This window comes from Accipiter gentilis, chromosome 1 (genome assembly GCF_929443795.1).
Source record: "Accipiter gentilis chromosome 1, bAccGen1.1, whole genome shotgun sequence".
NCBI lineage: Eukaryota > Metazoa > Chordata > Aves > Accipitriformes > Accipitridae > Astur > Astur gentilis.
In genome coordinates, this window is record NC_064880.1 from 25,399,130 (window position 1) to 25,415,179 (window position 16,050).

General features: G+C 39.6%; 1 protein-coding gene across 4 annotated transcripts in view; it reads right to left on the reverse strand.

The window, feature by feature from the left end:
- The window catches only part of CREB1 (cAMP responsive element binding protein 1), a 38,194-nt gene that overhangs the window by 3,196 nt on the left and 18,948 nt on the right, over positions 1–16,050 (reverse strand). Inside the window, exons 2-7 of one of the 4 annotated variants that reach the window (XM_049800712.1) lie at positions 14,991–15,112; positions 11,382–11,528; positions 9,313–9,413; positions 5,721–5,863; positions 4,082–4,264; positions 2,536–2,686 (exon numbers count right to left, since the gene is read on the reverse strand). In XM_049800712.1, the coding sequence (XP_049656669.1) occupies positions 2,536–2,686; positions 4,082–4,264; positions 5,721–5,863; positions 9,313–9,413; positions 11,382–11,528; positions 14,991–15,104 (839 nt within the window). In that variant the 5' untranslated portion in view covers positions 15,105–15,112. Of the gene's footprint in view, positions 1–2,535; positions 2,687–4,081; positions 4,265–5,623; positions 5,681–5,720; positions 5,864–9,312; positions 9,414–11,381; positions 11,529–14,990; positions 15,113–16,050 lie in introns of those variants that run through there. The other 3 variants (XM_049800721.1, XM_049800729.1, XM_049800740.1) reach the window with 3 other exon arrangements.

Genomic DNA, 16,050 nt, shown 5'->3' on the forward strand with positions numbered 1-16,050 from the left:
ACGGAGGTATTGTTAAGAAATGCAAGTTAGGAAAAATGCTGAGTTCATGAATTGCTCCTCACAAATCACACACACTCAAGATCCACAGATCATTTCAACATGCAGATCCCAGTAAATCAGCACCCATAAAATTTTGCTTCTCTGAGAAAAGGATCTTACTCAATGACAAAATTCTGCTTGCAGGATTTACATTAAGAGCCTTTAGGGTGATTTGAATGTTGCTGCAATAATTTCATTGATTTTATTATTATAACAAATAGATGAATAATAAAAACATGGACAAGACCAACATTCATCCATTAATCTCTTTATAGTCTTCACTCTTCCCTTTGCTGCCGTCCAACCAAATACTAATGGTCAGGATGTTCAAGTGGTGCAAAAAAAGCTGTATTTAAAGCATTCACATATTTGCTCTTGAGCAATACTTTCAGTTTATTAATAATGTCTGCACCACTGCAATGATAATATAAATGGCTCAAATAAAAAAATCACAAAATAAACAGTCACTAGGAACCATATAATTCTTCAGTCCTTGTCTGCTTTGCCAAGAACATGGCAGTGTTAATGTGCTGAAGCAGATCTCAATACAGTCAATGTTCTGGGAAATGAGAGGACAAAATTGAACCCAGTTCTTCTGCTTATTAAATAAGCAGTAGTTGTACTAATAGGTAAAAAAGAATGTCTGTTTCAGGAACTACCTGGTAAGAAGATTCTAAAAGTAATTTTTGAAATTCAGCTCCACAGATGAGACCGGATGAAGAAAACCTAGTTTGTAAGCCCTGAAAGGACTCAGGTATCTATTTGTCATCCCTACAAATACAACTTCACATGCTTGCAGCACTTCGGTGGGCCATATGCAACATTTAGAATTTAAGTCAGTTTGGGCTGTTACTTGTGTCACCAAAAGAGTAAGTACTACTGGATCAGGAAATGCCTCTCAGTGCAAACTACTAACCTGTCTTCTTGGGTGACAACTTTTTCTTTCTTCTCGTGATTTTTCTGCCAGCTTGGGCTGTATATTAAGCCACCTCAAGTCTGTGTGCATTAGTTATTCATTATGAACAGCTAGAGTTATACTGAATTACAAGAGAGCTTTTAAAATGTAAAATTTACACAGAAAATTTGCACAATAATATCTATGAATATTTACGCTATAATCCTCCAATAAGTACCACCTCACCATCTGCCTCTCTATATCCCTTTCCCCTGCTTTGCTATGGAGCCTAGATTTGCAAAGATCTATTAAGCAGGCAGGCTAAAAGCACCACATGCAACATGATACTGTTGCAAAAGCTGTCAATTTAACTCAAGTGGGGGTAATTCCCCATTGTTCTTCTTGGCTTTCCCAAACACAAAAGCCTTCTTTTACTGGAATAAGACTGCTGACTAAATGAGGGGATTCAGAATGCTAATTAAATTTTTCTCAAATGCAGAGCCTGAAAGGCTAACATCTACTATTCAGTGATATCAGAAAAATACATAAAAAAGGGAGATGGGTGTCATTCTATAGAAAAACCTTTTAAAAAAGTGAACTCTGCTGTTCAGCATTATTTACTTCAGTAAAGTCCCTCAGATAAGCATTGGGTCTGCTCATGTAACTTTGCATTGTGTTCACAGCTCAGCAATCTACAAATGCACCTGTACAACGTAATAGTTTTTTCAGACTGGCAGATGAAGTAAAGAGTGTTTTCATGGGGCTTCCCCTCCTCAGAGGGGAGGGAAGCCCTGCTATTTTCCCAGTGTCACAGTGTAACATACAGGCTCAAATCTGTGGCCTGCAGATGGAGTTCAAGCTTGGTGTGATGGGTCAGCTCAGGCCCACCTCTTCCCTCTACCACAGCAGCAGGCTTAAGGAGCACAGTGCCCAAATTCTCTCTGTTGCTCCCTTTCTTCGCTGCCTCCACCAAGCCCCACCTCAGTAGGCTTGGCTGTTCCTCCTTGCACGCTAAATCCTACAGGGTCAATTCTTCTCTCTGTCAGCCCTTCTGCTGTCACCACTGTCTCCACAAGATTTCAAAAGGAGTAGCTGCTTGTTTAGCCTTTCCTTGAGTCTTTCTGCCTCGGGAGGGTAAAACTCAAAAGGGCAAGCAGCTAAAGAGAACAAGTGAGACAATCAAGAAAGTACTCATGAAGAGTCCAGGTGGGCCAGCAGGAAGGAGAATCCATGCTGAAGGCTAAGGTAAAGAATCCAGGAAAGGAAACTACCTGAATGCATTAACTCAAAAAAATCAACTCACCTCGGTGTTTTTAAGAACACATCTGCAGTCACACAAGTCTCTGACCGGTGACTTTTCTCCTTACGGCAACTAACAAATTCATAAACCTCACAGAATGAGTCTCACACCTTTACTTAGGGTTTCACAGTCACAATACATGGCATTAGCAGATGTGCTTCTTTGCTTTGCATCTTTAAATAAAGGCAAATTCTTCAGAAAGCATTTCATAAAATGACTAAGAAAGATCAGGATTCTTAGTGCTTAACAGTCTAGTTCTATGCAGAGCTGACTGGAAAAAAAGTGATCTAAATGTACATGCCTGTTCTTCATTAGACGCACTTCTCTCTTCCGTGCGGCCTCTTCTGCTGGCTGGGTTGGAAGTGCTGGAGAGGATGCCATGACTACGCCTGGTGCAATGGTGCTGGTAGGGGCGGTGCGAATCTGGTAGGTCTGCACATCTCCTGAGGCAGCTGAAAGACACAGGGGAATACGATGTCAGTCTGGTGACAGCGCTGTTAACCGTGGTGTGAAGAGCACCTAGTCATTTGTCTAACCATGCACTGTGGGCTACAGTACAGATGGATGACCATCATCTAGCTCATCATTGCTCAGTCTCAGTTTATCAATGTAGGCAAAGTTTTGAGCATTCCTGCTGAAGTCTTCACTTGTGCTTGATAACTTGATTTGTCTTGCTGTAGTGCTGTGCTTCTTTCTCCCTTAGCATATTTCTTTTTAATTCTCTGTTTTTGGGGCAGTTTTAGCAGTTTTAAGAAGATGAAGGATGGCTAACAGTATTTCTAGCTATGCTCCAAATGTCTATCTGCAAAAGGAGAAACTGCATGTGTTAAGTATTTGGCACAGAAAAAAGGGTGGAGATGTAGCATTTACTCCAAGAAGAGAGAGACAGTGCAAACTAGGCACTCCACTACTTCCCTAAAATGAACAAGGTCTTGAGTCTTTTGTTTGTTTATTGTAATCTAGGAGTGTGTTATATTTGCCTGAGGTCAGAAAAAAATACGACACCACCTAAAGAAATCACATGTCTTTAAGAACACAAAAACCAGAAGATCAGTGCAGCAATAGTATTTTTCTTGGCTATGTATTTTCGCTGATGCCTGGAGACCTCTTCACTGGATAACTTTCAAATCACCTGCTTTACAATCATAAAAGCAGGGGTACACTTTTCCATTATTTTTAATGCCCCCCCCCCCAATTTTTAATACACCAAAACATGTATTTTAATAGAATAAAAAACTCTAACTTTAAGTTGAAGTAGCCCTGCTTGCTCTAAGTGGAGTGCTAGACCAAATGATCTCTTAAGGCACTAAATTATTTTATGATTCTAAGATTCAGTCATTAAGTACTTGGTGACTAGTTACAAAAGCCATAACAGGTAGAAATTATGACTTGTAAAGGGGAAAAAATTACTAATAAATTAAAGTGTCCTTATAGAAAGAATCAAACAACCTTCTTTCCTAACTTTAATGCTTCACTTTAAATTTACTATTGCTGCAGATGACTATCTGAGAGAACTCAGAACTCTAAAGTGGTATCAGTTTTTGCAGAATGTATTAAAAAAAAATTGTGTGGACAAAATACAGGAAGTACAGCATGGAAAACCAAAATTGAATATATTCTTTTAAGAAGTAAACACAAAATATCCACAATTTTATCAATCTTAAGGGAAAGGCTCCAAGAAAATGTGACAAATAGCTTTGTCCAGAATTTCCTCTAATAATTTTGGAGACCTTACTATGCCAAAGCTGTTAATTCTGTTTCCTGACACATTTGAAGGAGTTAGGTTGGCAACTTGTATCTGCATGGAGAAAATGTTATACAGAATGACTGGCTGTGAAGTTTCTCACCTTGTACAACAACTTGGTTGCTGGGTACAAGTATCTGTTGTCCGTCTGTGGTCTGTGCATATTGTAAAATGGTGGTGCCAGGCTGGGTTGCAGCTGCATTGGTCATAGTCAATGTCTGGAGACCTTGTACTCCATCTGTGCCATTGTTAGACAACTGTATTGCTCCTCCTTGGGTTATAGCAACTGAAGAAAAAAAAAACACGCACACAGCATTTAAGACACCAATTTACACATTAACTTACAGTATTAAACCTAGATATGGAAGAATACTGATCTGAGTTAAATCCCTTGAGCCCTTATACAACCTAAAATCAGACATATGGCTTTAATGTACATTAAAGAAATCATACTTTGAAAGTAAGTTTTCAATTTTTCATGAGACCCATATTTTTGGGGGGGCCAAAAAACACAGCCTAAACCACAAATTGGTTTCTCTGATAAAACAGCATCACACAGAGGAGCTACAATCCTCCCCCAGGGAATACTTTTTAATTTGTTAGTTAAGATTTTCTTCTTGGTTGGTTTAGGTCTTTTCCTCAGTCCTTTCTTTTTTCTTCTCATCTGAAATTCCTCTCCTCTTCCATGCTTTATGCCCTTCAGTCTCCTCTGCTGCTACTGCTATCCATCTTGTGTTTCATTTTCTTCTTGCTTTGGCATTTTTTTTTCTTCCGATTGTATCCTCCCTTCTCTACAACTTCCTCAGCACCTTCCTAGCAGTGTTTTCATTCATAAAGGTCGAGTTTCACACTTTTTTTTCCCTTCAAGCAGTCTTACTTTGCTGGTTTTTTTTTCCCTCAAACCTGTCATGCAGGTATACTGAGACATCACCCCTCATTTGTGATTCCACAGAATTTTACTGTGTTCCTATATACAGACACCCCAAAATCTCAACTATCTGCACAAGCGGTTATTTTACAGTTATGGTAGGAAAGCAGAGTTAACTGCATCAGTTTCAATAAAATTAAGTAGGGCATTAGGCAAAGTGGCTAAGGAGTAAACAGAGATACAAAATTTTAAAGAGATTGTAAGTGAAAGATGCAAACAAGTAGTTCTTTCTCCCTTTTTGTATACTTAATACTGTGTGTGTGTGAGACAGCGTGTGAATTCTAGCTTTACTGCTGTACCCTCAATCCTTTATGTCAAAGCACTAGATCTATAAAATCGAATTAATAAAGAAAATAGAAACCTATATTTATTACATATTTTAAATAAGTTTGCTGAAGTTCTTATTTTTTCAGGACTTTCTAAAAATGTAATCGCAGACTGTAATGTTTCTTCTATTAATAAGGTTGCAATTTTGTGAATGAGTATTAATAATCTGCCAGGAAAAAAAGAAACTTCTGAATTACCTCACCTGGTTCCTGAAGTGAAAAAGTTTATAATAGCATTATGGTTAGTTCATACTTTGCCTCAGGATGCATTAGCTACACTAACTGGCAAGCAGTCCCAGCATGTTAATTGAACATTTCAAATACTTACAATAGGCAAGTGTTTAAAAGGCATGGTTATCAAACAGTCAAATTAAAGTAGTCTTATTTTCACCTCCTGCTTTGTCCTAGTCCAAACAGTTATAGAAATAATAGTTCTTCATCTTCTCATCCCCACTTACTAGCACCACTGAGAAATTCAGACTACATACTGTACTGCCCACTGCTGGTTTGGTAAATGGGAGTTGGCACCGTAACAGTGGCGATGGCAGGTGCTGCTGTTTCCTCTTCAGACTTTTCTTCTTCGATCCTTGGCACTCCTGGGGCGTCTGAGGACAAGTCATTCAAAATTTTTCTGGCAAAGACAGTGTGTTGTAGAGATTTTAATAAAAATTGAAAAAAAAAGTCTATTTGATACATAACGCTGGAGAAAACTGAAAAGTGCAGTAAGCCTGCAAGGAAAATACGGGTGCAGAATGAAAAACCCGCACTATCTTCAAACTCTTATTGGAGAGGATTGTTCAAAGTGCCATGCACAGATGGGCAAGAGAGCCAGCACAGAACAGCTGTGCTTACCAACACAAGATACAGGTGCTTCTCAACAGGTTCTTCTCAACCCAAGACACAGCTATCACAACCTTCTCTGTTTCTTAAAAACATGTTTCTCTCTCATCCATTTTTGTTTCCTGCTTTTAGCCACATAAAAGACTTGAAGAAAGCAAAAGTATGTAAAAACCTGTCTCCCCACTTACATTAGGGGAACTGCTCCATTTCAGAGACCGTAAAGGCCTCAGCCCGAGAGCTGAGTATAAAGGAAGTCAGAGGAAACGATTATAAAGAGCAACCAGTTTATAATGTAACACGTGCCTGGGAGACAACACCGACTGTTTGAGTGAAGTCACACAGTTACATTTACAGGTGCCCTGCCTGAGAAAGCTGTGAGATCAGCATGGGTAAAGGAAAGAACAGTTTGTTTAATTACTTCCATGGGTTAATTATCCAAAGCCAAAACTGCTAAAACATCACCGCTACAGGTCCCACTGAACATGACTGTAAGACTGACCATAGCAGTTACTGCAGTTTGCATCGTTTAGACCAAACACTGTCCCTCAGAGGACTGTCAAGCCCTGTTCACTGCTGGCATATTCTATCATGTCACTACAAAATGCTACTTAGGTAAAGGGCAACATTTTTTGTAATTCTCCTCATATGTTTTCCTGTAGACTGTCACTAGAACTTAAAGTGTGATCAAGCAAACACAGCTGTAGACCCCAAGCTCCAAGACAACACTTATTTCTTAAATAAAGCTCCTCAGGCTTTGGGAGCCAGAACATCTGTATGGAGCTATTCAGGGAGAGCAGTCACTCTGCTAAGCAACTTGACAAACAGAGCTTTGCTGTTGCTGTTTTGACTCTGTGTGCATGCAAGAACCCCAGCATTGCACAAGCACTCCACTGTGCCAAGCACCACTTGGACAAATAAAAAATTCCCATCCAGAGAGTTTGCAATCTAGGTATTAGACCAAAAAAACTATTAGACAAAACAGTCGAGAAATATGGAGAGCAGGGAGGATGAGGAACAAAACCCAAGAAGCTCAAAATAGAAAAGAAGAAACTACAGCTCACCACTTTTTAAGCTCATGTCAGTTACAATCTGGTGGTTAAAACCCACCTTTGCCACTATAAAGATGGATTTAAGACAGAAGGTAAGGTGGCAGCTTTACAAATATAGGAGCTATAAACTGACATGGGGAACACATGATGTACTTCAGTAGCAGGATCAAAGTGGAATTTCTGAGGAAAAGGTATAGCTTTCAGTTCTGTGAACCTATCTGCACCTATCTTGTCTCTAGGGCCAGTTACAGCAGCTTGAATAATGCCAACTGGGAACTCATTAAGCACAGCGGTAGTCTGGCGCAGCCTTTCTGACGTGACACCTATGCCAGCCCAGAGTCTGAGCTGCGTATAATACAGGTCTTACAATTACAAAGCTTTGCTGAGTCACCAGGATCTGGTTTGAGGACAGAGATTGGTGTGGCATCAGTGCCTGCAAAGGAGTCCATCTCAGACAGAAGTTAGCATGCACAAGTACCCTCTTCTCAGTTTTGCTGCTTGTTTACTTAGCTCTGTTGTCTCACGATATACAGCCATTCTTCCATATATAGTAAAAGCAAGTGTCTTACTGCAGAAGCAGACTGCAAGGAAGTCTGTGGCAGCCTTGAAGTTAGCAACACTGCTCCTCACAAATAAAAACATATTCACAGATCTATTATGGCTAGGGATCTTCAGCAATGATTTTCACTATCTTCAGCAGAACTGCCCTGAAGGCTGCTGGAGAAGGTAGAAAATAATCTGCAAGTGCTAAAAAAAAATATGGTTGAGATATGCTCAGGCCTACAGTCTAGCTTATATTTCTAAGGTTATGCTCATAAAGAAAAAAGAAACATCTGAATTTTCTGAAGCAGCAGGAATCCACAGGTCAGTTAAAAGCTGCTGAACTCCAGAGCTGTTCCTTAATGCTATTTGGGATGTTTTAAGAATGAAAAGTGAGATTTAGTACAGCCAGAAAAAGTTGTGCAAGGGCTTAATTAATAAAGTAACATATGACTAATACCATGTGAAGGAGCACCTCAATTGGTCTTAACCACAGAAGTATTTGCCATGACAACTAAAGATACTAGATGCCTATCACCACGTTCGACTCACGCCCTGACTCCTTAAACTTTGAACACAAACAATTTTGCTCAAGCAGAAATTCTCTCTGTGCCACAGAACACGTGTTCATTGAAAGTCTCATGGGAGAGAGGAATTAAGTTTGATTGCTGCTAGCATTTCAACAATAATGAAAAACAATAGAGTTTCATTTTTTGCAGACTACAGATTATAAAGAAGTTACTTTCTTGCAAAGCTTCAGTGTATTTCATATATTAAGTATCCATTAAAGCTACCTCTAAGGCACCTAGCACAATGATACCTCAACGTTTCACAAATGTGGCAATTTGCTTATTCTCAGCTCATTTCTGTCTTAATTTGAGTGTAATAGCTGAGGTTTCTTCCTCCTCCTCCTATTTTCTTATACTCTTTACATCCTATTCCATGGAAAGACATTGCAGAAGAGTTATTTCAGTTAAATGGTAAACGTCAAAATAACTATAAAATCACACTGTTTGTCTCCTGTCCTGGTTTTGGCTAGGATAGAGTTAATTTTCTTTCTAGTAGCTGGTACAGTGTTATGGTTTGGACTTACTATGAGAAGAATGTTGATAACACACTGATGTTTTCAGTTGTTGCTAAGTAGTGTTTATACTATGTCAAGGATTTTTCAGCTTCTCATGCCCAGCCAGCAAGAAGGCTGGAGGGGCACAAGAAGTTGGGAGGGGACACAGCCAGGGCAGCTGACCCAAACTGGCCAAAGGAATATTCCATACCATGTGACATTATGCCTAATATATAAACTGGGGAGAGTTGGCTGGGGCGGGGGGTGGATTGCTGCTTGGGAACTAACATGGCATCAGTCAGTGAGTAATTGCATTGTGCTATTGTTTTTTATAGTCTACTTTCTTTATTGTTATTATTGTCATATTATTCTTATTCTTATTTTCTTCCTTTCTGTCCTACTAAACTGTTCTTATCACAACCCGTGAGTTTTACTTTTTTTCCAATTCTCTCCCCCAACCCACTGGGTGGTGGGGGGAGTAGTGAGCAGCTGCATGGTGCTTTGTTGCTGGCTGGGGTTAAACCACGACACTCCCCACATGAAGAATGCATCCATCGAGCAAAAAGCTTCTGCTTTTAACCTCCATACCTGTAGGATGGTCGTCTGGAAAGAATTTCTCTTCGTTTCTGTGAGTCTGTGACACTGTCTACTGATTCCTGTGAATCTTCACTTTCTGCTATAGTGGAGATCTGTAAATAAGAACAGCAATCAAATTTAACACGACACTTCCAATGTCTTTATTTTAAAGGAAATGTGAAAAACACTACAATGCAAGTATTCTACAGTGCTTCTACCTAGGCAATGAACGGAAAAGGCAGGCTGTTTAGTAACAGATCCAGTGAAGAATGTCCACAGTCAGTCATCTACACGTGAGAATGTCCTTTACAATTTAAATATTCCAATAAGAAAATATAAACAATAATTCCATACACTTTTTGCTTTCCAGGATTCCTTGTTTCCATCCATTTTAAGGAAACAAAAAAAGATTTTTTTAGTAAAATTTAGGGAGAGAATAACTAAAACCAAATTAAGATAGCAGAAGTGTTTGGAAACAAAGAGCAAAATACTGAAGTTGAGAAACATTAATTTATAAATAACTGTGTAGACATATTATAGAGAGACTCCCTTTTGGGGGAAAATTGTCAGGAAAGTGTCATATATGAAGATGCTAAAAAATAATGCAGTGCTGCAATTCTGAATGTCTGTGCTAAAAAAAGACAAAGGTTTATGAAGGAAAGCTAAAATGTTTGTATGTGGTGTATAATTTTCAATTCGAAGTGTGCCAAAAATGTAAAAACAGCTCCAATACATAAAACCAGAGACTGTTTTCCAAAAGACTACAGTCACCTGACAAATACACAAACACTAGCCACAGGGAATAGAGAAATGCCCGTGTGAGAAACATAGCTCACAGCCTGACATTTTATGCACTGTAGGGAAGATTCCTAAAGGCTCAACAAGCTTGCTGGCACCCAAATCTCACAGTTATCAGATAAAGGGCCTGAACAGGTCCAAGGCTGACTGTGAACTACAGGACTTTGAATATCCAAACACCCTGGTTTTGCACTAAACCAGGTGAATTCCAAGCATGGTTTCATTGTCTCTTATCTTCCACCGCTGGGCTAGTAACTTGTGCACTTCTCTGAACACTGCTCACCTCCGACAGATTAAAACTCTAAACTTTTGACTTCACTGGCTGAGAAGGGTAGAGCCTGCCAGAAACTCAGCACTAAAGCTGACAAGGAGTAAACAAAGATTATTATCAGAATAGCCTAGTTTTAAATTAGGCATGTCTTATTCTTTTTTAAAATAACACCAGCTAAATACCTGTATCAAATAGTCACGATATCTACTTTTAAAAATTAAACATTTTTTTGAGCTCAGTGTACTAATAGCAAAGGAACGATGTACAGTCCTTGCCCTGTGTAGCTGCTGTGCACCAAGCAATTCCTGCTTCTGCATTCAGTAACACTGAGCTTAAAGTTGTTAAAAAAAAAAAAAAAAGTTACAGGTTTTAAAGATTTCAGACTACTTGTCTCCTATGTCTTCAAGCTACCTCATCATATTGCGTTATCTGTCTTGCTTTACAGAAAAGAATATGCTAAGGCTTTACAAAGCAAACACCATTCAACAGGCAAATTTTAAACCATTTTTATGAGAGAACTGATAGGTTTATTTAAAGAACCATTAACATACAGACATCTTTGTAAACCAATGCAAGTATTTTCTAACTAGCAAAGACTCTCATCCCAGAATATCAGCCTCATTAATGATTAAAGATTACATTATATAAAAAAAAAAATCCCTTTTGTTCACTTCAGAATAGTATGAACTCTTAATCAATAAAGATGTATGAAAATACAGTAGAGATGAAAAGTAGAATAATACTGAAAGAAAAACCATGAAGCTGTTAAACTCACCAAACAAATTCTAAAGGGAAATGAAACTCAGCAATGTTTGAAAGTGAAAAGTGGTTAAACTAGAACAGAAAAAAAGTCACAGAGTAGCAAATACTGTACAGATTTTGCCTTCAACATGCTCTTAAAGTTTATATACACAAAAACACAATCCAGGACACAAACACATTAGAAACCAGTGAACTGGCAGGACTATACAAAAGGCCCAATTCACATATTAGGAATTTCTTCAGTCAGTACCTGAACTGTCTGGACCTGTGGAGACTGAATAACTGATGGCTGGGCAGCCTGAATTACTCCATGCACTTGAACTGTCTGCCCATTGGGCAGCTGAACTAAGGTCACCGTGGGCGCAGAAGACGTTGCATGAGCTGCTGGCATAGATACCTGCAAAGAAGAGACAGTGAGCATAAATTAGGTTATTGCAAAATCTTATTTCACTACCAAGAACATTTTTTGGTGAAAGAATTACGTCTCTTCTAGACCCCAGTTAGATGACCCAAATGTTTCAGCATAATGTAAAACCCCCTTAACTGCCTAAGCCCAACATCTGACCTACTTTACAAATTAATCTAATGCAGAATTTCTGCAGGCTCAAAACATCGCTTGTAAAACCACTGACAAGAATGCAAAAAACATAACTGCCTCTATTTTGAGGTAACCTAATAAAAACACATTATTACCTTTCGCTTACTTCAGTTAGATATTGCTAGGACATGGGTGTACTCCTACAGACACTGCTGAGTCAAAGGCAGAAACATATGGGAGTGGAGCTATTTTCGTTCTCACTCAAGAAAATGCAAAGTGTTTGCCAGATGTAAGCAGTTAAAAATTTTTAGGGAGTCACACCTTTCAGACTTTCCAGAGACTAAACCATATTGAGTAGCTGGCAAAGTCCACTGAAATGAAGAAAACTGACCATGTGTTCAGACGGAAACCCCATGGGTTTGCAGTGGAAACAAATGGCTTGTGTGCAGTTATTGTGATTCAGTGTAACGGGTCAACACAAACTCTAGTCTTAAGAGTTATTTCTATGAGGACAAATTGCCCACAGTTTAAACCCTCAGTTCCTAAACACAATTTTGTTTCGCCAGCGCAGACCTGTAGGCGTAGGGGCTGTGCCAACGGGGATAGGCGAACGACTTCAGCACGGCACGTTAGCACTGCGTGCGCAGCCACGCGCGTCCTGCGCAGGGGCTCAGGCTCTGAGGACAGCCATATCCACACCAAGCTGTTCACGTCACGCGGGGAAGTCTCACTCTGGCAGGTCACAAAAACCACGATGGGTGGCTGAAGGACCACGCACCAAGGTTGCTACGTGGCTGGGCAGTTGCCCTGGTGCGCATCCAGTACTCAACACTACTTTCTGGTGACGCGATGCACGTGTTCGTGGCCGGGGGGGGCTCCTGAAAGGCAGGAGGGTGCCAGGGCTGCCGCGCCAGCACACGCGGCCCTCGGTTTGCGCCCGATGCGCGCCATCACAACCCTCAGGGAAGGGCTGCAGGCAAGCACGAGCTGCTCTGGCAGACCTCAGCCAGGTCATGGGTCACTGACTAGCCAGCCTTCTTCTAGACACCCAAGTCTGGAAAATTTAGCAATCCTCCAGCGTTCAACGGCATTTTCAAGAAATTCCACCCGTGTAGCTACCGTGCAAGAAGGGGCTCCACTGCTGCCCTACCTAATCTCAAAGAGCTGCTATGTACCGGATGCAGGAGTAAATCCTTTGCTGTTCCCATGAACATGTGGTTCTCAAAAAGCTGCAGTAGCTGATCTCTGAATTTCCATGAACATCCACCACTTACAAGGAAATCATGCTTAACAACAAAATTAAAGGGAATTACATGTAGACCTCTCTCCTCCACAGCTGTCCCTCCCTAATCCACAAATTTGTGTTTGCCTTTACCTTCCTTTTTCAGGAAAACAGCTGCAGCATTATGTGGTGGTACTTCACTCACATCTGAGAGAAACCGGAGCTGAGATTAACATGAGCGCATTTTCCTCTGGCAAATTATATTCCTCTACCAAGCAACCTTTTTTAATAATGCATGTCTGACTAAACAGTCCTTGGCAATGACTGCAAAGCTGATCAACTGGAGGCCACTCCGCGGTTGGATTAAGCCCACAGCAGAGTGTAACTTCCGCACATGTCTCTGACTCATACCTCGTGGAACTGGAACGAGTTTCCTTTTGACTCTGAAAACTACCCTGAACTCACTAAAAATGCAGCAATTAAACTAAGCTTACAGGAGGGGTGACCTTGCAAGAGATAATGAATGAATTAAATTGACATAATTAGTTATTTAGATTTGCCTAAGCCTCTGAGGGCACTCCCTAATGCCAAACACTGCCACTTCGCATGTTAAAAATATTGTAGTAACGTAACACTGATGCGACCAAGACAAGGAATTATGTTTAGAATGTTATATCACCTCCACAAGGAATATAAAGCCTGGGGAAAAGCTAAGGTGCAAATAATACAGTGAATGACAACAGAGGAAATATATTTTTTTGTCGTTCACATGGATTTTAACCATAGCTGTATAGCTTTTTCTTACTTGGAAAAAATTCTCACTCAAGTACCAGGGTAATTTTGCCCGAGTAAAGTGCATTTCAGCCCACTACATACTTGTAAGATCAGCTACCTGGGGGGTAGTATGTTAGCACACGAATTTAAAACATTCTTGCCTCTCTGGACTAAATCTTAATGCATATCAAGTGAGAAGCAGTTTACCGGTTTTGCAAGAGAAATAAAACTACTTCCACTCAGTTCACACTGAAGTGTTATTCGCACCACCTACATCCTGTGCCGAAGTTAGACAGTGAGAAAACTGCCCAAAGAGGCAAGCTGGTGTAGGGCAGCTGGTGGCCTGTAAATTCACACTGCAGCTTCACTCAACAAAATCACCCTGTGCATTTTAACAGCTCCAATCCCTATACTATCACTTGAATGGAAGTGTACTATCTCTGGTTTACCAAAAGGTGTAATGACTTTAAAAAGACATTAATAATTTATTAAATGGTAAGTGATTTAACACTTGTGCCACTTAAAAAGACTATGAGATCTAAAAAACCTGTTTGTTCTTTGCAGACTGCAAATAGTTTTAAAATTAAATCATTACAGAAGAGAGTCGAAAAGATTCTGTACTCATTTACACAATGGAGTTGCTTCTGCCAACCATCAGTGTATCCAAGAATGAAACCAGGTTCCAAAATCAGGGATGTGGCTGGGATCGCATTTCTTGTTTCTCCAAAATAATTTGGGGATAATAAATGATCTACCGTCTCTCTAAACAGCCAACAATTCTGTGAAATTCTGGAGACAACAGGGTGACACAAGCTGTCAAATGCCAGGTCGTTCCACTTGATAATGATGTTTATAATATTAATCCCATATGATAAGATGTTGTATTTGCTGCATTATTGATCTATATTTTCAGTTTGTTTTCTTCAGAATTAAACTGAGTGCTATAGACAAGTTTCCAACAGATAACATAACAGCAAAACAATCCAATCAATATAAAAAAAGACAGTGAATTACATGTTTTGAAAAAAATACCTTCCAGTGGTATGGTTGTGGTAAAGAATGCTAGAAATATTTTCATTCATTATTCTATTAACATTACACAGTTTACACACATACAGTTCTTTAGAACTAACACAGCCTAGTGTGATGGGAAGTTAAAAATCTCTACTGCTTTAAAAATGTGAAGACAAATATCAAAGGAACTACACATTGTACCTGTTTCAGAATTGTATCAATGGAACCTTCTCTCAGGCCCGTGAGCCGACATTATCCCTCTTAAAAAAATTATCCAATAGGTAAAACTATTACATCGTATGATTTTATACCTGGGCTAACGTTGCAATCTGTGGTTGTGCCTGTACTGTCATCTGTTGGGTTTCTGCCTCTGTAACGGCTGCATCTCCACTCTGCTGGTTCTCTGCTCCAGATTCCATGGTCATTTAGTTACCTACAATCACAACATTTGTCGTAAGTCTGGGTTGGTATGCAAGTCCATTATTCTTGGTGGATCTGGTAGCAATCACTGCAGCTGAATTCCCATTACTATATACTGTTTTCATTTGCTTATTAAAATGTTGCCAAACTATTAGCATTCAGGCAAATTTTTTTCATGCCAGCTGTCTGCCTCAGGCTGATTTTTCTGTGCGTAATGTTTCTGAAAAACAGGTCCAGTCTCCTCCAATAATGAGATCAGAAAAAATGCGTTTTGCTAATCTTAAAAAAATTGCTCGAGCAATGGCACTATGATGATCTAGTGCCTCCCCAATTTGGAATAATGACCGGCAGTTTGTCAGGAAGGGCACTCCCTCAGTGCCAAGGTGACAATGTGCCCTGCTACAGTCCTCCCTCTCCCCCGCAACTGCAGTTTGCAGATAACCAATAGCAATTGCTTCTGTGTTGGGCACTTAGTTTTCAGTGTTCTTCCATCTGAACTAAATATGCAACACCTCCATGCAATTTCTTTCCACAACCAGTCTGTGTATGGCCCTATGTCACAGCAACTTAGCCTTTTCTACTCAGTAGTTTTAAAGTCAGTATACGTAATGATGGAAGCCGTTTCTACTTGACCCTTACTGCAAATTAATGTTTTTATATTTAGAGGTACATAGTAGTTTGTCATGACCTAAGTTTTGCACCATATTTAGTTCCTAATACACTTACACGTCTAAGCAATAATGGAGCAAGCCTAGATCACCAGAACATACAACTCTATAAAATAACTTCCAAAACCATGCATGTAAGTAGAGTGCAATGAATGTTAAATTCTGCACTGATTTTTGAAAATTAATTTTCAGATCTTCTTTAAATACTGGTAAGAAAATATTCAATATATAAACAATAACTTCAACATACAAGGAAATGCTCCCAATGGTGATCTAGCAATAC